At 35.5% G+C, this 24334-nt stretch overlaps 2 protein-coding genes across 2 annotated transcripts; both read left to right on the top strand.

Annotated features, from left to right (window-relative positions):
• The first annotated feature begins 5609 nt into the window (after positions 1–5609).
• On the top strand, positions 5610–10601 carry LOC139688251 (golgin subfamily A member 7). The gene is made up of 5 exons (XM_071585710.1): positions 5610–5783; positions 5951–6094; positions 6525–6677; positions 6757–6858; positions 9588–10601. Exons 1-5 carry the CDS (start codon positions 5775–5777, stop codon positions 9633–9635), a joined length of 456 nt encoding a protein of 151 aa, XP_071441811.1. The 5' UTR covers positions 5610–5774; the 3' UTR covers positions 9636–10601.
• Positions 10602–11330: 729 nt separating this feature from the next.
• Positions 11331–24281, top strand: LOC139688162 (amine oxidase [flavin-containing]-like). Its single transcript, XM_071585588.1, has 8 exons — positions 11331–11460; positions 12447–12880; positions 12963–13041; positions 14971–15090; positions 16312–16484; positions 16589–16801; positions 18644–18831; positions 24134–24281. The coding sequence occupies exons 1-8, from the start codon at positions 11331–11333 to the stop codon at positions 24279–24281; spliced, it is 1485 nt and encodes a 494-aa protein (XP_071441689.1).
• Positions 24282–24334: the final 53 nt, after the last annotated feature.

Genomic DNA, 24334 nt, shown 5'->3' with positions numbered 1-24334 from the left:
CCCCCTTTAGGCACCACTGCTATATGGATAAAGACAATATTCAATTGTTTCCGGCTCAACTTTGTGGAAATTCATTTTAATTAAATGAAGGATACAATGTATCTTTCATTTAATTATGGATAAAGACGTTCATCTCACCAGAGGCTAAAGATGAATTATAGACATGAGTTTAGCATTTGCAGTTTATCATTACATAATTGGACAAGTCACTAAATTCCAATGAACAGTAATCAAAAGAGGAAAATTAATGCCCTGATTGAGTTCCCTAGTTAGTTTTGGTAAAATATATTATTGATTTTCAAACTTGCTCAGCTTGATAAGAATGAAACCAGTTTAAAGCAGTAGCAGGGATAATGAGGTATTTCATGAGCTATCTGAGTAGTAAAGCAAGACATTTAAAGTAAAAGCTACTATAATTTTATGGAGTGGCATGATCAATCATAGAAATAGTACTAGGAGAATTGGCTCCAGTCACAACATTTATGATGATTGAACCAGCTCAAAGAGGAAACACACATGACCAATTTTGCCCTCTCTCATATTAATTCAAGCCACCAAGCTGTCAGCAAACACGATTTCAACTGGAATATTGAGAAAAACCACTTAAGCAATGAATATACTTTTTATTGGTGATGAGTAGATTTCCTTAACTTTTCAGGAACTAATGTATTCTGTTGGTCACCAGCAGTTTGAAATGAAGACTAAGCATATCCGAGTTTATCCATAATAGCAGAAGGGATAATATACCTTTATCCACATAATAACAATGCAGCAAATGGTGAAATTCTGTGAAAAAGTTTGTTATTCCTTATCATTTTGAATGTATGCAACTTTCATGAAGTGAGGGCTGAATTCATTACGTTTCTCTCTTTAATGAGTCTCTGTATGAACTCAACAAGCCAACGGAACAGCAGCAGTTTAAATGAATAAGCATGTTTTGGTGAGCATTGATGCAGGTCAGGAGGTTAAAGTTAATTGGATCAAATTTAGTGGCTAGGATTTGAATTGAAAATTTTTATTTCATTCTTCATAAAGAAAATCTGATACTCTAAGACAAAAAAGCCTATCAGATTACAGTAAACATGTAGCATTAAAGGATGACATGATGAAATTAATTTATAAATGCGATGTATAAGAGATCATGGGTGAATAAAAAGGGGCAGGATAATGACCAGTCATTAATTATCTACAAAATTCCCAATATCATCAAAAATACATATGTGAATGAGGGTATGACTACTGGTAGCAATATGATGAGTACGTTTAATCAGTAATATATGAGATTATTATGAAAAGTAAGATTATTTAAATATGCATTTCATAGTAACTGCGATATATGTCCACATAAATGTCATACATAAAGACAAGGATTTTGAAAGTTTATGCAGAAATAATGGCAAAGCACATTCAAAATCCGTTAATGAGACATATAGGTGAATAACATTTAATTGGTATTTTTGGATGCATTGGATACATATTTTTTTGGATAAGTATGTTTGGATACATTTTCGGGTATATTTTGGATACCATTTGGATATATATATGGGTACATTTAGAATACCATTTGGATACATATTAGGTACATTCATTGGTAGTTAATATTCAATCAACATCATAACTAAGTTCAATCTAAAGCATACAAATCGCTTGGATTTATCTTCCAATACTGTGAAAACTTTAAATATATAGAGACATTTAAATTACTGTTAATCTCATTTGCTAGATCAGTCCGTGAATACTGCTCTACTATTCAGTCACCTTACTACAACTCCATATTTATGCAATCAAATGTGTTTAAAGAAAATTCGTGTGCAAAATTCCATTCAAATTCAATCTTCACAAAGATCTTTATAGTTATCATGAAATGTTACCCCTTCTAAATCTTCCCTCCTTGCATTAATGTGGAAAAATTAATAATATAAATCTTCTTTATAAATTACTGCATAACAAGATTGATTCCTTAGAACTCCTAAGGGCAATATCTTTCCGAATACCTTCACATGACACAAGGTATGAAGTAGTTTTTGAAATTGGACATCATGCACAAATTTACACTTACTACTCGCCTATAAGCCAGATTATGAGAGATAACAACAGTGGTGATTATATTGATCTACTTTCTATCTCACCAAGATCCCTTGAAAAAATGTCATTAAAAATATCTGAAGAATTTTAGAATGCTAATTATTGCAGTGTGGATATCTGTACATGTCAATAAGTTGTTCCTAAAGCACACTGGGAAAATGTTTTTAATCAATGCCACAAGATCTAGTTAATAACTACTACTAACATTTATCAATTTATACCATCATCTGGCCTGTAACAAATACTATATTTATAATATTCTGTTTCCATCTTTTAATTTGGAATATTATTTAATATTGATATTTTGTCTACAGTAATTAACCTAAATAGGTATGTATACCATCTGAAAATGTCTTAATGCAATGAAAATCAAAATTCTTCTTTGTTTCTAAATTATATTTTAATTCTCAATAAGTATGAAACTGTATGTAATCTGTACCATTTGTAAAATGTTTTTTTTTATAATTGCGGAATTAATACATGATTTTGCCTTTCTTTGTGTGAAAGGGTTATTCTCATAAATAAATAAAAATGAAATTACATATGATATGCACAGCAAGAGCTTAGATGTGGTGACTCCCTACACTTGCATGAATATAAATTCATATTTTGCGAGTAAAGCAGAGCTAAGAAATATGCAAAATTTTCTCTTAGCATTTCATTCAATAAACACGAATTCATTTATAAATTTGAAAAAAAATATTAATTTCAGAACAAATTTTTTGTACAATGGATATAGAGCCTGGATGACAAGAAGTAGTTGACCTGGATATACAATGAATACAATATGCTTGTATAATGAAAATACATTGTATATCCATATGTAAATAGCCATTTAGGATATTGGAGGATAATTGGATATCCAATTTATATAACCTTTATATCCTATGATAATATGTGTTTATGGGTACCAGGATTTTTAAAAAGTCCATCAAACATATACAGGTATACGTTTCATTATATAGTTAAAACATACGGACAGGTATTCAGGTTTCATGCAGATTTATGAAAGGCACAAGAAATTTTATTTACTTTTATTTATCTATCATTATTTAATCTCATTGTAGAATGGTAAAATATAAGATATGTCATATTAAAACCAAAAAATGTATGCATATATTTTGAGAAATGGTAACAATTAAAATATATGGTTACAAGATGATGAAAAATGCTCATATAGGTCATAAAAACAACTCTCGATTGAAACAGATTTTAACCTAGATTTAAGCATCTGGTATTAGTTGCTATCTTTTGGGCCTGCTGGTAAATTATTACAAATTGTAATGCCAGCATTAAGGGGTTCTGTTTCAAACGAAGAGGTGGAATGCTGTATTGCATGCACCTTCTTTCTTCATCTTGAGGCATAATAATGGATACTCTCATTTTTTAAATAGACATGTGTTTTCACAAAGAAACACACATGCATGATATAAGTACAAGCATGTTACAGGTAAGATTTTAGGATCTATAAAATTAAATCTACATGAGTCTCTTCTCGGAAATTTGGCCATTTATCTTACAACTCCTTTATGTACGATGATTACATGGTTAAGCAGAGCAGAGCTCCAAAAGATAATTCTATGACACACATGAGATTGGAAATGACCAAAGCAGGCTGTTTTTAACATTGCTTTAATCTTTGATAGGTTTCTAAAGGAATAGGAAATTCTGAGAGTATGAATGCATACGTGCCTAATATGTTCATTCCAGTTTAAGCTTTCATCAATTTTAAGTCTAAATAGTTGTTACTGCTAACTTTCTACAAAATATTATCTTTGATGTAAAGATCCATTCCAGGGGTTTCTTTTTTTAATTGTATATAGTTTGTTTTTTTCAAAATTTATTGTAAGCTCATTTTTTGTGCACCGGCCTCAGAGTGCTAGCAAATTATTAACATTATACTCCAGTAATGTGTTCTTCTCGTTACTCAGTATTACATCAAACAAAAAAGGCAAGAAATTATAAATAAATTCAAAATGGCTATACAATTACGACTAACATGGCATGTATTAACAAAATTAATTCGTACATTCCAAGGAATTGTACCGTCATATCCTATGCCAGTTTTTTGGATATATTATCACTCTGAATAGCAATAAAATCGCTAGCATCAGTTTTTCTAGAGTAAATTTTGTTATTCCAGACACACAAATATTTTGTTTCGTGTTCCTTTTTAAGACTTTTCACATTTTCAAAGCATTGCTGATTTGATGAACATGTGAATGGGACACATTTGAACATTATAAGTGTGACTTGGGGCATCACTCAATTTGCAGAGTGGGAAGAATATGTTTGGTCCAGATGTCAGGCGACTAAATGCATGTCTGGGATCAAAAAATAGGAAAATAATGGGAGCGGGTCTAAATTTCCCATGGATGGGTATGATAACGCCAGGTGTAAGGCTGAGCTTACAGACAATTCTGTTCTCATTCCAAAAGCTAAATGTTCTACACTCAGATTTAATACTATTCCAAGTCAGCTAGAATTGCTTTAGCAGTGCTATCTAACTTGGTTTGGTTGAAAAGTGCATTTACCTTCTGGAGGAGTTCTGCATGACCTCTTTTATGCTGCTTGGACTCCTCACAATGGACTTCTTCAGGGCACCATGATTTCTGGGAGATGTTTTAGAGCTAGAAGATCAACAAAATATAACTTCTGAGCTTCAAGGATACTCGGTACGGATAGGTTGGTGGCAGAACCTAATTCGGCGTGGTATTACACGCAAAGCCCAGTATTGTTGAGGCAGGTGACAAAAGTCGATGCCTTCTGGAGTTTTATTGTCAGATGGTTTTGAGATAGAGATGCACATGAGGGTAGTACACTCGTAATTAACTTTTAGAAGTAGGACACTATGACATCAGAGAACTACAGTTTGTACAACCAAGAGAAGTAAACTCCGCATGGATAAGATCTATTCCCGCATTTAGTTATAAATAAAATCGGAAAAAATAAAACTTAATAATGAAGTCAAAAAGGATTTACTACAAACATAAATTGAATCTAAGACTTCTTGTTTTAATCACAATATCCTTATCATAGTAGAGTTTACACGCCGTGATAACGGTTAAATTTATTGATAAAAACAAATCATTAACTTTTCTAAAAGTTAATCAGATAAATTACATGTTTCCAAACACGATCGAAGAACTTTATGACGTATTTCTGAAGCAGTCGGAACACCCTGTCTAAGCGACCACACGTTATCTAGCGATTGAAAAATACCGCGCATCTACCCCATTCAACAGAGGGCAACACGGTCGTTTTTCCAGCTTTTTACTGATCTTGAATTATCATAAAAATATCTTCGCTTTTAATGCTGTACAATGGATTTGATGTAAAAAATCTCAACTTATGAAGAATATATTGCAAATAAATGGTGAAAAGTCCTCGAGTTCATTAAAGACATCTAATTACAAAAGAAAAGCAATTGGATGATACTATTCTCATACCCATAGTTGTACTTGTTTGAATTTTTCGCCATATTCGCGATCTCGAAGAACAATTGAGTTCAGATAAGCGTGTGCTATTATCTGGCGTAATAGTAATTTGGTCGCTAGATGTAAAACAAGTCCTGTTGAGCTATGTTTTGCCCTGGCAAAATACATCCTTTCAGTACTTAATATATATTTTTCATTCACCGTAGAAGTTTCGGTGAAAAAGAAGTTTTCTTCTCCTCGTACACAAAGGAAATGCCCATGGTAATAGACCTTGTCTTGTTTGCCGTTGGTAATACGTTATCATTGTGCTTATCTAATGTGGTGCATCGTTAATAGTTATCCTGATTTAATGATTTTGAATATTTCGTTGTCATTTAATGTTTGTATAGTGAAATTCAATAAGTAAATTGGTTAAATATGTTCAACAGAACCACACATCCACCCCTCTCGATGACCTGGCGGCGAGGGGAGGAAATCAACAAGGCTGTTTAAAAGTATTTGTTCAACGAGACTACAGTGAAGGAACCTTAGTTCGATTTCAAACTCGGTTTCCTCCAGAGTTAGAAGATAAGGTTAGCCATACGCCTCAAATAATGGAAGAGTGCTTACGATATTGGATGAGAATTGAGTAACAAGTTGATATTCCATAACTTTTATCCAATTTTTTATTTGACACCTTATCCTGATTTCATGTTTGGGCATTCTGCTATTGAATTCTTATTATTTTAAGTTTTCGATAGTATTTACTCCAGAATATTTTTATTTTGGCTATATTGTTATAAAAATAGTCCACTTTCAAGGAAGGCATAGAAATATTGCTAAAATTAGCCATTGAATATTTGTGCCTTGTGCTACTGCGAGTAAAACCTCAATTACGCTGTGTTTTTTCTTTAATTAATCTCTTGAAATTGAATTCGGAATATCGACAAAACGTAAAAGCAAAATATTGTTGGAACCTCATTCAAAGGGTTTGGCCCTCATATTTATCTTCTCATTTTTTAGATTGAACCACAACTTTTTGAGCAAACAATCAATACTATGAATTCAATTTATGCTGAGGCGGAGAAAGCTGGATGTAGCACATACTGTGAAGGATGTATGGCGTGCCTGACTGCATATCTTATATACATATGTACTGAAACACATTATGAGAAAGTAAGTATCTTGTGCTGATGATCTTCGTTTTGGTGATAAAAAGTGGAATAATCTGACGTCTTGCCAATTATTGTTGCAGTGCTTGAGGAAAGTGGCCAAGTATGTGGTTGAACAAAACGAACGGGTTTATGTGCCAAGAGGCCTTCTGATTACAGATCCATCAGAAAGAGGATTAAGAGTAGTATCCTTTTGCATAAGAGTAATATTTTTTGAAATGGTGATTCTCACGAATTTCAGTTGCCTGTAAGTTCGACATTTAAGAGTTTAAATTGATTTCCCAATGAAAATCTATGAAAGGTAATTATTTACTGATTGGTTTAATGTAATAGCTAGCTTTTCCCAATTTGAAGAGGTGAAAGTTTTATTTCCTATTCATATCATGAAAGAAAATTAGTGGGGTATTCCATCAACTGTATTACATTAAAAATATCATACCTCTTATTTCTTCCCACACTTTCTCCTTATCTTTCCAATAATTTTGGCATGTTGCATGCTTAATTTCGTTCCCAGGAATAAAAGCTACTATTCCTGCCTTTCATATAATATGAGTTGATTGTTGATAAAATCTTTAATCCATTTTTGCATTATGTAAACCTCTTCCCCTGGGCTGGTGTGTAGCCTGTTTGGAGACTATGCTTCTTTATTTCTTGTACCTGGATCCTACTTGAGATAGTTATGTCTCTGTAATGTTTATAAAAATGTGCATATATTTCCTACCTCAAATGGTCATGACAATTTACAGTGCAAGTGATAATCGGGGATCGAGATGGTGCAGTGGCTACCGTACTGGCTTCCCACCCAGAAGGCCTGGGTTCAAATCCCGGCAGTGTTGAATATTCTTCAGTGATATCTCGATTTCCTACCCGAGGTGCTTTGTGTAGGGCACTTTGAGTGAGTACGCCATCTGTCGGATGGGACGTTAAGTTGCGGACCCCTTGGCGCCTTTCGTTAAGAGTAGGCTAATGCTGATGCTGGGTTCCTCTCCACCCTTCATCCTTTCCTGTCCATCCCCTATGGAGCAAATGACCTCAGCTGTTGGTCGCCTCCCCTGAATACTACTACTACCCAAATGATATCCAGTTGACAGTGGGGATGGGGTTGATTTCTTGGTGTTGCAAGGTACTTTTCCTTTGATCATGAAGCACTGTGAGTTCAGTTTCATTCAAGGTTTTCTAATTGATTTTGTACAATTTTAATGGTCCCCAAAGACTATGCATATCATGAGAACTTCAAGTTTGCCCTACATTATTTCCTTCTTCATTTGTTCCTAACTTCCATCATAATGCTACCCAAAGAGGCAATTCTCTTCCTTCATCTTACCCCTTGCTTGCCTAACAATCTCTCTTCTGTTATGGCCTTCAACATCCTGCTATCTTTCAATTTTTCTTCCATCCACTTTCTCAGCCTTTTTTCAGTTTCCTTCCTGTAATTTCCTGTATTTGCCCCCAATATGCCGTTTAAAATTGTTTCTTTTGCTCCCATGCCACCTTTATTGTGAGTTCATGGGTGCAATAGTCTTCTCCTTAAATATAGTTTAATTGCTTATGGTCAGTTACTGTTGCAGTGTCACAGTGTGAATCGTAAGAAAGTCAGTCTTTCTTATCAGGGTAAGATTGAATAGCACAAAGTCACTTGCTATTCAGCCCAGGATATTGCCCTATTACTGCTGCATATTAATACAAAGTTCATCATAACATTCATACCCAGCTCATTTTGGAGTTACTTTTTCATTGCTCGGATAATTTACATTTGTTTTAATTTCATTTATATGAGTCCAATAAATGAGTTACGCCATTAATGTGTTACTTTAGTGGATCTTATTTATTGCATCATCGTTTGATTTTACATATTGGGGTGTATTATGCAGGTGTGGGTATTAATTTAAGAAGATAGTAAGTTGGGCAGTTTATATTTTGGGTGCATGTAACCCTAAAACATAAAAATAAAATATTTCTATTAAATTAAAATTTCGCATTACCAAAGTATTTGCATGCCTCATTCCATTGACTATTTTTGTAGTTCTTAATTTGGAAGAAATGACGTTCAGTGTTCAATGTGTAGATCCAGACACCACTGCTGACGGAACAAACTTGTCATCAACAGGGTTCTGATTTTTCATGTTGATACTGCCTCTCTATTTACTTTTCTCCTTCCCTCCAATAATAGTTTCTTCAACTGCACCATCTTAAGTTTTACGTAGAGGTAGCCATTCCAGTAAAAATGGAAAGCACTCATTGTTAGTATTGATTGAATTGAATTCATGATTAGAACAATATGCTTATATATCTCTCTCTGTTGTCAATATTTAAGAATATGGACAAAATTTCTTCTTAAAGATGCACACAAATTAGTTCTAATTTATAGGGACACACAAATGAAGCCCGAGATGCTGTCATCATGCATCATTGGTGAATGGAAGCCTCAGTTGATGTAGTTCAAGTGGATATGTGTTTATGATGTATCAGGGTTAGCACAAGACTGGAAAACGTAGATGTAAAGTCTGGGAAATCATGATTATCTATCTGAGTATCATAAGCAAAAGAGAGGTGATTCTTGGCAAAGTGAACTTATGATGCGCTGAAATAATTTCTCCATGGTAGTTATAATGTAATGCTATGGTGATACATTCTATTGCTACAGTGATAGTGCGTCGTCAGATTCCCATGCTCAAATCGCTATTCTCTATCAAAATTTGGTTTCAAAATGTCTGTAATATTGATGGTGGCATGGGAAACTCCTACCATATATTTTGGTTGCCAAGGAACAAGCAGTCATCCCTTTGCTCCGTTGAACCTCATCCCCTGGCCAGCCACAATTATCCAACAGTCGTATTAAGTGCAAGATTTAAAAAGGGTTACCCTTTCAAACACCTCTTGGTATGTGCGTTGTGCATCCTTAATCAATTTCCAGATTGAGATCTCCGTCCTGACAGAGCCAGCTGCAGCAACCCGCTCATGACTCTCCCTCTCCCTGTCCACTGAGGAATTTTTCATGTGATGCATGTTTTGAAAAAGTTTGTGTGTGTGTGTGTTTCCGGAGCGAGAATGTTTAAAAAAAAAAATAAAAAGAGGCCAGTAACCATCCCCAGAGCACCTTACACCATTTGGTTGCCGCATAGGTGTGGTGGGCGGGGAGGATAGGAGTGGGCCATAATGCAGTGGTTGTCCTGGATGCAATGCCCAACCAGTTGTGGTGGAGCTTTGATGAGAGGAGAGATTGTATTTTTCTGTAGCCCACAGAGGAACTTGTTATTTATGCCTCATTAACTTTCTCCTTGGATGAGTTGTTGATTTATGACTAGATGAAATTTATTTGTCAATTTATAATTTGATTTATTGTTTTTATATATATATGTTATTTTGATGATAATGTGTAATCCCGAAAGCCTCACAATGAGCCCTTACCCACCAGTGGCCATATCTATACTTAAAGAGAGTTACAAGCATCCTCGATGCTGTGACAAAGAAATATATAGATTTAAAAAAGAATGCTGTATGGTAACATCTTTGACAGCTATGGTTACTTGTTGTAAAATTTTATTTTGCATTATTCAGTTGTCAGTGCTGAAAAATATTTTAAACTTAGCTAATCAGTAACAGAAGATGAATCATGAAGACTGTGTGGTACATTTGTTAAGATGGAGCTTGAATAATGGTATAATGGAGTGAATAATGGAATAAAATGTGTGGTTAAATACTGTGTGGGTATGTTCCCAGTTTTGAAATGATGTTTTAAGTAAATTGTTCTTGCATTAAAGAATAGGCGAGATCATGGTAGGGATATAAGTTGTTGCATTTATGTAGGACTTCAATTTCTCCCGGCGGATGATGGCAGTGAATTCTTCTCGGGATTTCATCCGGGTAATCTCCTCCATCTCCATCGCTGCCGACGTTTCGATGAAATCCTTTTCCATCGTCATCAGGGCCGATGACCCGGAACCTCGGCCCTGATGACGATGGAAAAGGATTTCATCGAAACGTCGGCAGCGATGGAGATGGAGGAGATTACCCGGATGAAATCCCGAGAAGAATTCATTGTTGCATTTATATTATAAAAAAGTTTTCCAACCTATTCATGAAACAAGCCTGTACTAATTTCATTTCTCTTGTAACTGGAAGTATTATGTATGCAGGTTCATGTCATTAATGCTGTTTGAAACATTAGCATGGTAAAATTTTATTGGGATACGTCTTTGATAACTTTTATGTAAAAAAAAAACTCTTAATTGGATTCACTTTTAACCTGCTGCTTAAAATAATATGTTAATTGAAACTTATACTTGTTCTCATGCTAATAGTAACTTACCCTGTAACTAAATATTGTTTTGCCGACTTAGCTGAAATATAAAACAAATTATAGCACTGGCTTACTTCATTAAGTATGATTCATAGAACATGTTATTCAATAAATCACATTTTCAATGCCATATTCCTAAATAAATTATTTTCATCCATTTGGATTTTTGTTATTATGCATCTCTCCTGAACACAATCCGTAATTGGCAGTAAAGGGCCATATCAGTTTCAATGACTAGTAGAGTGTATTGCCAATACTTGATTGGTGTCCACTACCTACATTTCAGGTTCAAAATATGTTTGTTTGTTTATTGTGTGTTGCTAGGAGATGAAGTAATATGAGTAATATTTTGGTGGAATGGATCATGTAAATAAGTGTGCAATATATGAAACAGAAGTGATAATAGTTGGTGCGGGTTTGTCTGGTCTAACTGCAGCTAGTGAATTGCAATCTAGAGGATTTGACATTTTATTGTTAGAAGCAAAAGGTACATATTTATCCAAATGTAGTTATTTACCTAGGGAAATTCACAATGAACAAATTGGGAGGAACCCCAAATGAAGTGGATCACAACTTTATTGTAGTAGGTCCTCGTATAAATTGTTTCTTTTGGAGCACATAATTTTCTCTTTGTTTCTGCATAACTGGCAATCAATTCTAATAATTCATTTAGAATATTTCCATCAACAAAGCTTTCTAACACATTTCTTAAAAGCTGCAAAATTTAATATTTTTCTTGTGTCTTTTCGGAAATGTCATGATGAGTTTTCTATGAACAAAACAACCAATCATAAAACAGCAAAGTGATTGCATTTCTACTGAAAGGTAGGAAGGAAAGTGCACGTCCTCTAAGTTAAGGAAATCTCTGATACGAAAAATGCATTTGTGTCATTGGGAAAACAAAACATAAGGGACACAAAAATCCATGAAGTTAGAGAGACTACTGCAGAGTAAAGGCATAGATACAAAAATTGTTAATCTACGTCTTTCTCTAAAAAATTTGAATTCTCTTCCATTAAATGTGGCTTGTAACGATACTACCTACATTTTACCATTGTTTTAGGACTTGAATGAAAAAAAATCAAAGGGAAATGGAATAGAAGACGATTGATAATCAAGGATTCAAAACTAATTTTACCAGTATAAAACTGAAGCATTTTTAGGTTGCGCTGTTTTCAATTCTAAACCAGGTACCCTAGTCTTTCAATGGCAAACATTTAAGATTCAAGAGAACTAGGGACATTCGTTTTTATACAACAGCATCTATAGTTTCTCTACTTTATACTTAAGATATCAACAAATTGAGTATCAAATTTTAAATGCAAGCTGCTGTTGTTACAATTTGGCATGGCTTATCCAAGTTCCATCAGAGCCAGTGAATGAATCTGGTCTAGGTACCTACTTGAGAAAATTTTACTCAACATCCCACCTGCATGAATAAGAAGTGTCTTAAGTAATTTTATATTTTCAAAGATCGTGTTGGAGGACGAACACTTACTGTGCACCTAAAAACAAGACCTTTGGAAAGAAAATTCGAAAGAAACCTGGAAAAGAATGGCTCCAAAGCAAGCAGTAAACAACTGTCATTTGAGGAATATGAAGATAGTACAGCAACTGCATCATCTGTTGAAGACACTCTCAAGCCTTTTGACTTGGGTGGCCAATGGATATATCCTTCACAGGCTCATATTATGGCATTATTAGAAAAAATTGAAATCCGCACTACTACTAGCCATGCTGAAGAAATGAGAATAGGCATTGACTTGGATGTTTTTGACCCAAATGAATCTGATGCAGACGGTATTAGCAATCAAATTGGAATTCAAGGATTACAGCCATATAAAGGCCCCATACCAAAGTTAACTGGAGTTTTTGACTCGATGGAAATGTCCAGATTCATACGGAAGGTAAGTTCATGCAATTTTAATTACAGGAAAAGATGTAATTATAATTTTTCCTCCTTCATTCACTACAGTTCTCTTTAACCAGGTGGAGAGACTGTGTAAGCTAGTGACAATGGGTAAAAAATATGACGACAGTATGAAGGCATTGGAAGGTTTATCAGCTGGTGATTTAATCAGAAATAATCTAAAAGGCAAACAACCTAGAAAAGTACTCTACGCTGTCATTGAAAATATATATGGTAATTAATTTGCTCATCATTAAGTAACTTGAGATATGAAAATCACCATAGAACTCATCATTAGGTTATGCAGTTTGATGATGTTGCTAATCATTTATAGAAGCTATAAATTAATATTATAAATCGAAAAAAAGGTATTTCTTAACCTTTCTATGATTCTGGTGTGAGGGTAGTCGGAAACAATATAAAGTATATTTTGAAAACATTTGGCTGCAGAAGAATAAGAACTAGGAAGTATTCTGGAGTGCAATGCTTACAATGTAATTCATTGCTGAAACCTCGCTATTCCTGCATGGTCCAATTTTTCCCTAGTTATCCCTTTTTGAGTTTCTCCTTTGTATTTCCTTCAATTTTACACCTTACGAATTCACTTTATCTTGATGTTTTATCTTTCATAGATTGCTCCACATTTTTTTGGAAGATAAGTTATAATATACATATTTATATTTTGCAGTACCTAAAGGTGTCCATGAAGGTGCATATGGCTTTGTGGCCTTAGTGAATGGAAATAAATTACTAATACTATCCAACAATTTTGTTTCCCTTCTGTCCTATAAATAGATACCACCGCATTTAAATCACAAGTTTTTTTCCTGGATGCACATTAAAAACATCCTTGATTTACTCACTTACGCTTCACCCACATATTCTTCTTTGATTTCTTCTTTTAAGAGGTTGAACATTTGATCTGTGGATTTTTATCATGCTTATCTTAGTGTTCATTCTGGTATGTACAATCTCCAACACTGATTCTACTGAAAATACTCCTTTACCTTTCTTTGCCTTATTTCTTAAGATTGTTTCAAATTCTAGATATATTTTCATCATCTCTTTAATGTATTGACCTTTTCTCATCACTTTTAAATGCCATTGATTCCTACCATGTTATTCTTCAAGTCTCAAAGTATTATTCCTGACGTCATTGTCTTTATTTTTTACATTATCTACTTGCCTCTATGCTAAGAAAGACTAATCATTTTCAGAGCATTATCAATCACTTAAAAGTTTCGAACACAATTCTATGGTGAACTAATGCTATTGTGACCTATTTTTCAATAAATAAAAAGTTGAGAGGCATAGGTAAAGACTTTCAAAAATAATCTCATAAAATACTTATTCCCAATACAGAGAACTGGTTTCAAGTATATGCTATGTAACTATGAAATTATTAAATATTGAGAGCAGGAATTATAATGTTAATTGTTTTGCCTGATTAATCTTCCTTAGGGATAGTTGAATATAGCAAGAAAAATTTCTGCCTGGGAGATATAAATGCAAAAACTTTGGAAAACCATTCATGAAAAAAGTCGGCTACCTTCCTTCAGGGCAGGCTATGCATTATTTTCTCCTTGACTTTAATCAATGGGTGCTTAAGTTTCAAAAATTTATATTGGCTATGATCAAATATATGTAAAAAAAAAAGTACTCATTTCTCTGTCAAGAAAAGCTCTGTCTATAAACTTTTACAGTAGTATTATTCCTATTTGAAATGTGCAGGAGTAAAATAGGGGATCGAGATGGTGCGGGGGCTAACGTACTGGCTTCCCACCCAGAGGGCCCGGGTTCAAATCCCGGCGGTGTTGAATATTTTTCAGATGTATCTCGATCCCTACTTGAGGTGCTTTGTGGAGGGCACTTTGAGTGAGTACGCCGTCCGTCGGATGGGACGCTAAGCTGTGGACCCCTTGGCGCCTTTCGTAAAGAGTAGGCTAATGCCGACGCCGGGTTTCTCTCCACCCTTCATCCTTTCCTATCCATCCCCTATGGCGCAAATGAGCTCGGCTGTCGGTCGCCTCCCCTAAATACTACTACTAGGAGTAAAATAATTGAATCCAGAAAAAATAATTTCAACAGGTGCTAACCCTGATGATATATCTGCTCTCTTTCTTCTGGGCCATGCTAATGCAGGAGAAGGATTTCTTGCTCAATGCAGAACTGCACTACATGGATTAGGTGGCAGATGTGTGGAGGCAAGTAAAGTGTCCTTGAAAAGATAAGGGCAATGGTACAAGAAGATAAAAGATATCTAAAATTCAGCATATATGTTAGGAGTTTAGTGTGTGAATTACATAGCAAATACCTATGTAATTTGACACAACTACCAAATAAATATTTTGTTTCTCCTAACAAGACACAACCTAATATCCTACTCCACAACAAGTCCCTCTTACATCTCTGTGTACTTCCTTCCTCCCTTCATCCCATCCAATATCCCTATCCTATTCCTGTCCTTCACTCATTTGTCTAACATTCTCCCCTCGTTTACATTCTTCAACATCCCACAGCCAATCAATATGCCCTTCATCCATTTATCAAGCAATATATGACGACTATTTTTCATAAAAAACAGAAGACTAACTTCAAGTGAATAATTATAATGAGGGAAGAATTTGGCCAGATAATTTTGTATATCAGAGCTAGTTTCTATCCCAAAAAGTGAAAGATAGCCATTTGTGAGGACTGCATAATAGTAAGTTTGATTTTGCTTGCAGTTACAGTGGTACTCAGGATTAACAACACGAGGATGGAGAGCAGGGCCTTAGGGGATGATCGGTTTGGGTTCAGAAAACAGTTCGAACATATTCGAACTTTGTTTTATTCATTGAATATATTCAAACTTGCAGTTCAGTTCTTTATTCATATCTCTCTCCATCTTCAAATAATCTCAAAAGGTATTTGTACAACTGGAGAAATCTTTGCCAACTAAAATTTTAATATTCATTTATATTAAAGAAATTAAATTATTATGTTACAAACTTCAATGGAGTAATTATAATGCTTACTGTTCAGATCTACCAGAACCTTGGCAATATGCATAATATTTGGGTGAAATCCTGAGATTCTGGAATGGGTGGAATCCGTACTGAACTAAATTTCAGAGCCACAGAAGTAAAGGCAGGATAAACACTTTCCAGTTCCAATTGAGTCATAAAACTGCCAACAATTTCCATAGTTATATTTTGAATCTCTCATCAGATAAATGAGTTTCTCTTTTAAGAATGCAGGGAGGTGCACAGAGAGTTTCTGAAATTCTATTGTCTACACTGGGGCCAGGCAGAGTTATTTTTGACGAGGCAGTAATCTCTGTAACAGAGCTGGATAAGAAAGTTGTTGTTCAAACATTAAAACTACAGAGATACAGGTTTCATAATTTTCTATCATTTATTATGAATCAATAATGCTTTCAATTGTCAGCTACACTAATGCAAGATATGTTCCTTTGCAGTGCAAAATCTGTTATTTTGGCAATACCCCCAGCAGAATTGCTAAAGATAACATTCTTACCTCCTCTCTCAGAAAAACGGAAGAGTGTTTTAGAGCACCTGCTGCCAGGAAATGTGTTAAAGTTTGCTGTAACTTATAGAGAGGTATGTTTCAAATGGAGGACATGCACATAATTATGTTTAACCACAGAGAGATTGTTTCTAAAAAAATTTCATCTCACTGATTGCAGCCTAAAACTATCTTATAGGCATTCTGGAAAGAGCTTGGCTATTCTGGAGATATTTTAACTTATGGCTCTGGGATTGAAGAAGCTTATATGTTGCAAATAAAAGGGAATGGAAAACCCCACCCTCACCTTGCCGTAGCTTTCCATGTGACTGACTCAACCACTAAAAACCTTGGAGCAGCCCTAACTGGAATCTTACCCTCAAATGTCTGCTATTATTGGTCAAAGAAAGAGGTATTAGGACTATGTTATTAATTACGTAGAATGCCAACCAACATTGAAGTGAACTTTATTTTATGAAGTAGGGATGAGGATTCATGGCTAAACTTTGGGTGGGGAGTAGTCGAGAGAGTACATCAGTTAACTGTGTCAATTAATTTAGGATCAATATGAAGGTGATCCATAGAATGCGATTAGATACCTTATGTGTTAGAGACATGAAATGGCCCAAGAAAGAGACTTCTAGAGTGTTAATTACATGATCATTCACACAGGCTTCATGAATGAATGATAGAGTAGACATAATATCATGAAACATAGTTGAAATGAGAGTGAAGAGATACCTACAATAAAACAAAGTATCATTATGGTGAAGATAGCAACGAAATTCACAGATACCTAACTAGTACTAGCTTACTTGGCAACAACAGGAAGAGGTGGAGGTGTATGATTATATCTTCAAAGTAATGAAATATATAAAGGAAGAAATCTAATTTTACTTGGAGACCAGAATACAATGAATGAAGAAGGCCAGGAAGGGGAGTATCAGCAAGCTATGGTCCAGGGAAGCAAAATAAAAGCAATTTTTGGAATTCTGGGGATAATACAAATTGGTAGGAAACATTATCTTAGAACCACCCATGGAGATGGGGTGTGGGCAATGCCAGGAGATGTAGGAAGATACCAAATTAACTATATGTTCATGAACATATGAACATGATGAACAAATGAACAGATGATAATGATGATGCGTGGCATCAAAACCATGGTCGTGAAATATTAAATCTTTATTTTGGAAGTGTAAAATTTCTATTTTTACCCTCATTTTTAGGAATTCCACAAAGCCAAACCTGAAACTGTTATGTTTATTGAATACTGACTGAAAACTACCAATACCTTTGTAGTTTTACTTATCAAACAATACCAAAACATAATTTGTACAGATTACCTCCCATGAGAAATCAAGACTGGAAAAACTATTGGCAGATTAAAGTGAGACTCAATAACAGAGAGTCTTCCGTAGATATTAGTGGCATACATGTAGTAAGTTTAGCTCATAATTGTGTGAGCATGTGGGAATTACAAGAACCTTTTTCATGATATGATTATTGGAGCATGGAAAAAATCAATTGAAAAATAGAAAATCTAGATAACATTCACTCTTGGAAGGTATGACTTCATGTTAATGGGATATTTCACACAGCTAAAAGAGTATATACAGGGTGCAGAAACATAACTTCCTTTTTTCAAATGCAAAACACTTACAAAAAAGGAAGTTATGTTGCCCCTCCCTCTGGTATAGAAGGCATGATAATTGATTAAATTAAAGCAAAATACATATTTCATAATCAATTGTGTATTATTTACAGAGTATTCCTTTAACTGTGAGTAAAATAGACTTAAAAAAATCATAATATACAAATTTTTTGAAAAATTTTATGAAATCTTCAAAAAAAACTCCTGAACGATTAATAGAGATTGGCAATAATGTGTGACACTCAGGAGAGATAAAACAGATGTAACAAAAATGGGCACCTACGATTAGAGGCTAAAAGTTGATTAACACAGCTCCAGGTCGACAGAAATATTCCAAAGGACAAATCAAGAAAAGAAGACAACCACGGACCCTTTGCAGAGCCAGAACATCTGCATTTATGTTTCTTTACATATTTTCTGGTCACAAAGCATTCTATAATTCTGACTTATTTGTACATGGCATCAACAAGGAGAAGATGCCTCACTGTTTTTTAAATACCCTAATCTTGATGTCTTGGTGAATTTTATTCATGAGTTTGAATTTCTCAAACTACTTTTTGAAATGTATCTAAAAGGCACATACTGATGGACCTTCAACAGGCTTCTGAAAGGAAAACAGCAATATTAATGGGGCTTTCACAATTATTTGGTCCTCAAGCCCTCTACCCACTGGACTTTGCTGAAAAATTATGGATGGGAGAGCCATTCATTGGAAGTTGCTCAACACACCTTGCTACTGTTGGTACAATGGAGGATTACCCTATTCTGGCAGAATGCCATGGGAGAAGGTATGTTTTTTGAAATGCCCTACTCTTATAATTAGGTCAAATTTTCAGCTTTAGATTCAGTAAGAGAGAACTATGTACGTAAAATAATATTTCTGTAGAGTTGCATGTAAATTATTACATTTACATGTAACTAATAAAAAATTCCACATATGGAATGTTAGGAGCCAAATAAAAGGCAGTCCACCCAGAGTTTGTTCCCCAGTGAGGCAGCTGCAAAGGCACTTGACCCCAGTGGGGTGGACATTGAGTGATGGTGCCACATTAAAAACACTATTGAAGAAGGAAACAGAAAACTACCTCAATTCTTAATTCTATGATTTTTATGATAAACAGATAGCATAGAGAAAATGAGTCCAGGCAACTATCGACTCGACCCAATCAGCCATGTGGCATGCCTGGAAGCTGGAGAGGCAAGGCTTATGTGTTCATCATCTCATGAAAACTTTGTAAATAAAAACCAACAGCAGCAGCACAGAAGACCAAATAAGTTAGAACAGAAACTAGGAATGCTAGGACAATATTGAGGACAGCCAAATTAGAGAATATTAAGCAAGAGATGGAAAGAGGAAATATAGATATTTTAGGTGTATGCAAGGTGAGATGGAAGGATAACAGGGATTACTGGAGTGATAGTTATAGAGTAACATACAGCGGAGGGAATAAGAGCCAGGCGAGGGGTTGCCATTACGTTGATTAGAGAGGTAGGAAGAAGTGTAGTCAACATAGAACAAGCAATGGATAGAATACTACTGGTAGAGATAAAAGCAGAACTGATGAACTTGGTCATTGTTCAGGTATACATGTCCCCAAGCAATCATAAGGAGGAAGAAGTCAATAGGATATATGAGCGGTTAGAGGACATAATCGCACGTGTCCCAGCTGGGAAACATTTGATAATGATGGGGGATTGGAATGTGACAGTGGGTGAAGGAAGAGATGGTGATAAGGTCGACGCCTATGGCTTAGGTACAAGGAATAACCGTGGGAAGAAAGCAATTGAATTCTGCAGGAGACCAGTTAGTCATCACCAACACTTGGTTTAGACACAACAATATGCATAGGTATACATGGGAAGGCCCAGAATTACACAGCCTGACCTAGAGATTGCAGTAGTTGTTTTAAAAATATTACTGTATTAGAAAGTATGCAATCTGTAAAGCATATGTTTCTAGTTTGAAGACCAATTAGACATATTTGTTTGGCAGCCGTCAATAGTTATCGTTTTCAGTGAATTTGTGAAAATGGAGAAAATTGGTCATCGTTATGTGATATAATATTTTTATTTGGAAGGCCTCAGATCAACCAATATAAAAGCTGAACTAGATTCTACTCGGCGTGAGTCTGCTCCTTCGTTTACAACAGTAAAATATTGGATAGCAGAGTTAAAACGAGGCCGTGCGAGCTGTCAAGACGAGCATCCCATTGGTTGACTAAATGAGGTGACGACTCCAGAAACAATGAAGAAAATCCACAATGTGATACTGGGTGATCGTAGACCGAAAGTGCGTGAGCTAGCAGACATACTAGGCACTTCAAAAAGTGCGGTACATCGCATATTTACTGAAAATTTGGACATGAGAAAGCTGTGTGCAAGATGGGTGCTCATACTTGAGCAAACCATTGTTGTGAAGATGTTTCAATTGAGTGTTTAGCAAAGTTTCACAGCAACAAAGCAGAATTTTTGCGCCGTTTCATAACCATGGATGAAACATTAGTCCATCACTTTACACCTGAGACCAAATAACAATCAAAACAATGGATTCAAAAGGGAGAACTGCCTCCAAAGAAGGCGAAGACCGTTTAATCTGCAGGCAAGGCCATGGCATGGGTTTTTTGGGATACGCAGGGGGTAATTTTCATTAACTATCTTGAAAAAGGAAAAATCATCAGCAGCGAGTATTATGCGAACTTATTGCAACGTTTGAGAGAAGAAATCAAGCAAAAGCGGCCACATTTTGCAAAGAAGAAATTGTAGTTTCATCAAGACAATGCGCCAGCCCACAAACCCGTTATTCCAATGACCAAAATTCATGAATTAAAATTTGAATTGCTACCTCATTCACTCTATTTGCCAGATTTAGCCCGCTCGGATTATTTTCTGGCCCAAACTTGAAAAAATGACTGGTTGGTCAAAGATTTTCCAACCGTGAAGAAGTGATGTCGGCAGTTAATGGCTATTTTGAGGAGCAAGACAGTTCTTATTTTGAAAAGGTTATCAAACTTATTGAATATAGCTGGGAAAAGTGTATAGAGCTTAAAGGATATTATGTTGAAAAATAAATACATTTTTTTCCAAAATTTTTGTTTTCTTTGTTGGGTTGGGTACTTCTGGGAAAACCCTTGTACATGGAAAATGCCGCGTGATCCAGAAAGGTATCAGTTAGGTCATATTAAGGTTAGTCACAGATTTAGGAACAGTATGATAGATTCGCATAGTTTCCTGGGAGCGGATGTGGATTCTGATCACAATATAGCAGTCCTGAATTGTAGCATTCGATTCAAAAAGATAAGGTAGGTTAGGAAATTGAATGCAGGAGCATTAGCTGGAATGACATAGGAGGATTATCAGTAGGCTGTAGAGAAATTCATGAGCAAGGGAAAAGTGCAGAGTACTTTCAAGGAAATATGGAAATCAAAAGCTGCAAAAGAGAACTGTTAATAAGAAAAGAACAAGGAAACCATTAATCAAGGATGAGATGATTAGTATAATATATGAGAGAAGGAAACGAACAATGTAAACGCAGAGTAGGGCAGAGTTAAATAATAAATTGATATGGGCAAAAAATAGAGCAAAAGAAGTGTGATGGAAGACATAGGGCGAGGGCATAGAAAGTTTGCAGAGGCAAGATGAAATTGGTGCTCTATACAAGTAGGATAAAACACTATCAGGAAGTATAAAAGAAAGATATGGGTTAACAGTAAGGAGATAAGTTGGGTAAGATAATAGTTATTAGATAATAGTAGAAACAGAAGAGATCCAAGAGAGATGGAAGGAATATATAGGGGAGCTGTATGGTAAAGAACTTAGGCCAACAAGCTTAGACGTAGAAAGAGAACATGACTAAGAACAAGTACCATTGGGGTGACCAACATAAGAAAGCCATTGGTGGTTAGGTTTAAAAATTACATATTCAGAATTGGAAAAGATAAAATAGTAACTTTGTGATCCCACGGAAAATTTATTTCGATTCAACCTGGACTTTGCTGTTCAAAGTCATCTTCAGGTAACATTCCTAACAGATATCCATCTATATACTGCACTCAGGTAGGGGCGGGGAGGTGGGGAAGCCCAGGAGAGTGGGTTTGGGAGGAAAGTGAGCAATGATTGTTGGAGGGAAGGGTAGAAAGCAGGAGGCCACCTATGGGGAGCACTCCTCCTGAAGACAGAGGAAAATGGGTGGGTTTTAAGCTGTTCATATACATTAATACAAAGTCCTTTACATATCTCTGAGGTGGAGGGAGAGTGTGGGGGAAGTAGAGGGGTTTTTTCCATCATTAGCACAGGTCAATGCAACAATTTCAGAGTGTAAAAATCATTCGCCTTGACTGGGATTCGAACGCAGATCCCTCAATATCCGGTCGAGTGCTTTAGCCACTTAAGCTACCGAGGCGTCCTCTTAAACTCTGAAATTTTGGGCTTTTAAAGGAACAAGATGTTGTGACGAAATACCGTACATACAATGTCACAGGCATTCGTAGTCGTGCGCAAGGCGCCACAGTCCACGAGGTTAAAGCCAACTTTAAACACTTATAGTGTTTTCACTTTGACAAAATTCCAAAGAAACTGCGGGAGATGCCGCAACAGTAACTTTTAACGGAGTCATCCGCTAATGTGCATTTCAATGCAACAATTTCAGAGTGTAAAAATCGTTCGCCTTGACTGGGATTCGAACGCAGATCCCTCAATATCCGGTCGAGTGCTTTAGCCACTTAAGCTACCGAGGCGCCCTCTTAAACTCTGAAATTTTGGGGCTTTTAAAGGAACAAGATGTTGTGACGAAATACCGTACATACAATGTCACAGGCATTCGTAGTCGTGCGCGAGGTGCCACAGTCCACGAGGTTAAAGCCAACTTTGTCGAGTAGTGATAGGTTTAGGAGGGGGGAGTGGGAGGTGTACAAAAGGCCATTGACAATATTCTCTTTGGAGCGTACACTTTTTAAAATTTCAAGCTGCTTCAAAGCATCTAATCAAAGTTCTTTCTTTTCCATGCGTAAAATTTCAAATTCAAAGTCGTATCAAAATAAAATTTCTGTGGAACCGCACAGCTACTATTTTTTCATTAAAGTGAGTGTAACTCTTCTTACATCAATGAATAATTAAGATTCAGATATTGAAATCAATATACAAGGTACTCATAAGGAACATTACTCAGACATGGCAACAATAAGGTTATTGCCGATACAAAATTTGCAATATATTTATAAAGGTCATTCTACAGCAATAAAGCCCATGTGCCAAATTTAGGGGAATTCATGCATTAGCTATAGAAGTGGAGTGGAAATAGAATTTAATCAAAAACTAAAGCATTTTAGTATTAAGCAAAACAATACATCCAAGCAGACTATCATGTAATAAGAAAGCTGGGAAACATTATGGCTATCTGAGAAATGAAGATGTCCTTTCTAGACTTGTCTTCTTAATGACACGTCTAAATGACATCTTTTCAGCAGTTTCACCATCAGCCCATTTCTAAAAGCTACAAGTGATTGTACGGGTCCTTTGAAAATAGGTAGTCTTACATGTAATATAAAACTTTCCAATCCACATTTTGAGTAATGCAGGACATTACCAAACTATGCTATATGTTATCAGTAGCAGATGCCATTTTTACAAATTACAGAAACTTGTCAACCAACTTGTAACTTCCAGAAGTAGCCTCCAGGCCAAGCCTTCTGTTTTAGGCTGAAATGATGACCTGACCCAATGGAGATCCTGAAAAGATTGATTGCATTATAGCTATTCCATTGCAGTCAATTATCTTTTGGTTAGCCAAATACTTTGATCCCGTATATTAAAACCAGTCAACAGTGATCCTTAAGGTTAGAGACATGCATATATTGCACACATTTTTCTACAAGCTGACATTTTGTACTAAGATAAGTAAATAAAACTAAACCACTCTCAATTCTGAGTCTACCTGCAATTAAAATGATGGCACTACAAAGCAGTCATTGATCACAAATAGCACCCAACTATGAAAAACCAATTTATGTTTGTGTTTAAGCTTACTTTTAATATTATTTAGCAGTTGATTCCAATGTAATATTATTAACCATTTTTGATACATTTTTTTCATAGGGTTTATTTCGCTGGATCAGAAACAGCCAATTCATGGCCTGGATACATGAATGGAGCAGTTCAAGCAGGTCAAAGGGCAGCATGGGAAATAATGTATGCTCTCTCACCGAACTCTATTACACCTTATGAAGTACATGAATCTCTGTAAGTTCATAAACAATTGTATATATGTATATCAATAACTCCAAAGTAAAACTACAT

This window comes from Hetaerina americana, unplaced genomic scaffold (genome assembly GCF_022747635.1).
Source record: "Hetaerina americana unplaced genomic scaffold, ioHetAmer1.1.p SCAF_2, whole genome shotgun sequence".
Lineage (NCBI taxonomy): Eukaryota > Metazoa > Arthropoda > Insecta > Odonata > Calopterygidae > Hetaerina > Hetaerina americana.
This window is presented reverse-complemented; position numbering and strand designations above follow the sequence as displayed.

Excerpts from the sequence above, each read along its gene's own strand:
- LOC139688162 (XM_071585588.1), top strand. The coding sequence starts at position 11,331 with ATGGATCATGTAAATAAGTGTGCAATATATGAAACAGAAGTGATAATA. Across the intron at positions 12,881-12,962 it reads TGTCCAGATTCATACGGAAG|GTGGAGAGACTGTGTAAGCT; the intron begins GTAAGTTCATGC and ends CTCTTTAACCAG. Across the intron at positions 18,832-24,133 it reads GCAGAATGCCATGGGAGAAG|GGTTTATTTCGCTGGATCAG; the intron begins GTATGTTTTTTG and ends TTTTTTTCATAG.
- LOC139688251 (XM_071585710.1), top strand. Across the intron at positions 6,095-6,524 it reads CTCCAGAGTTAGAAGATAAG|ATTGAACCACAACTTTTTGA; the intron begins GTTAGCCATACG and ends CTCATTTTTTAG. Across the intron at positions 6,678-6,756 it reads CTGAAACACATTATGAGAAA|TGCTTGAGGAAAGTGGCCAA; the intron begins GTAAGTATCTTG and ends TTATTGTTGCAG.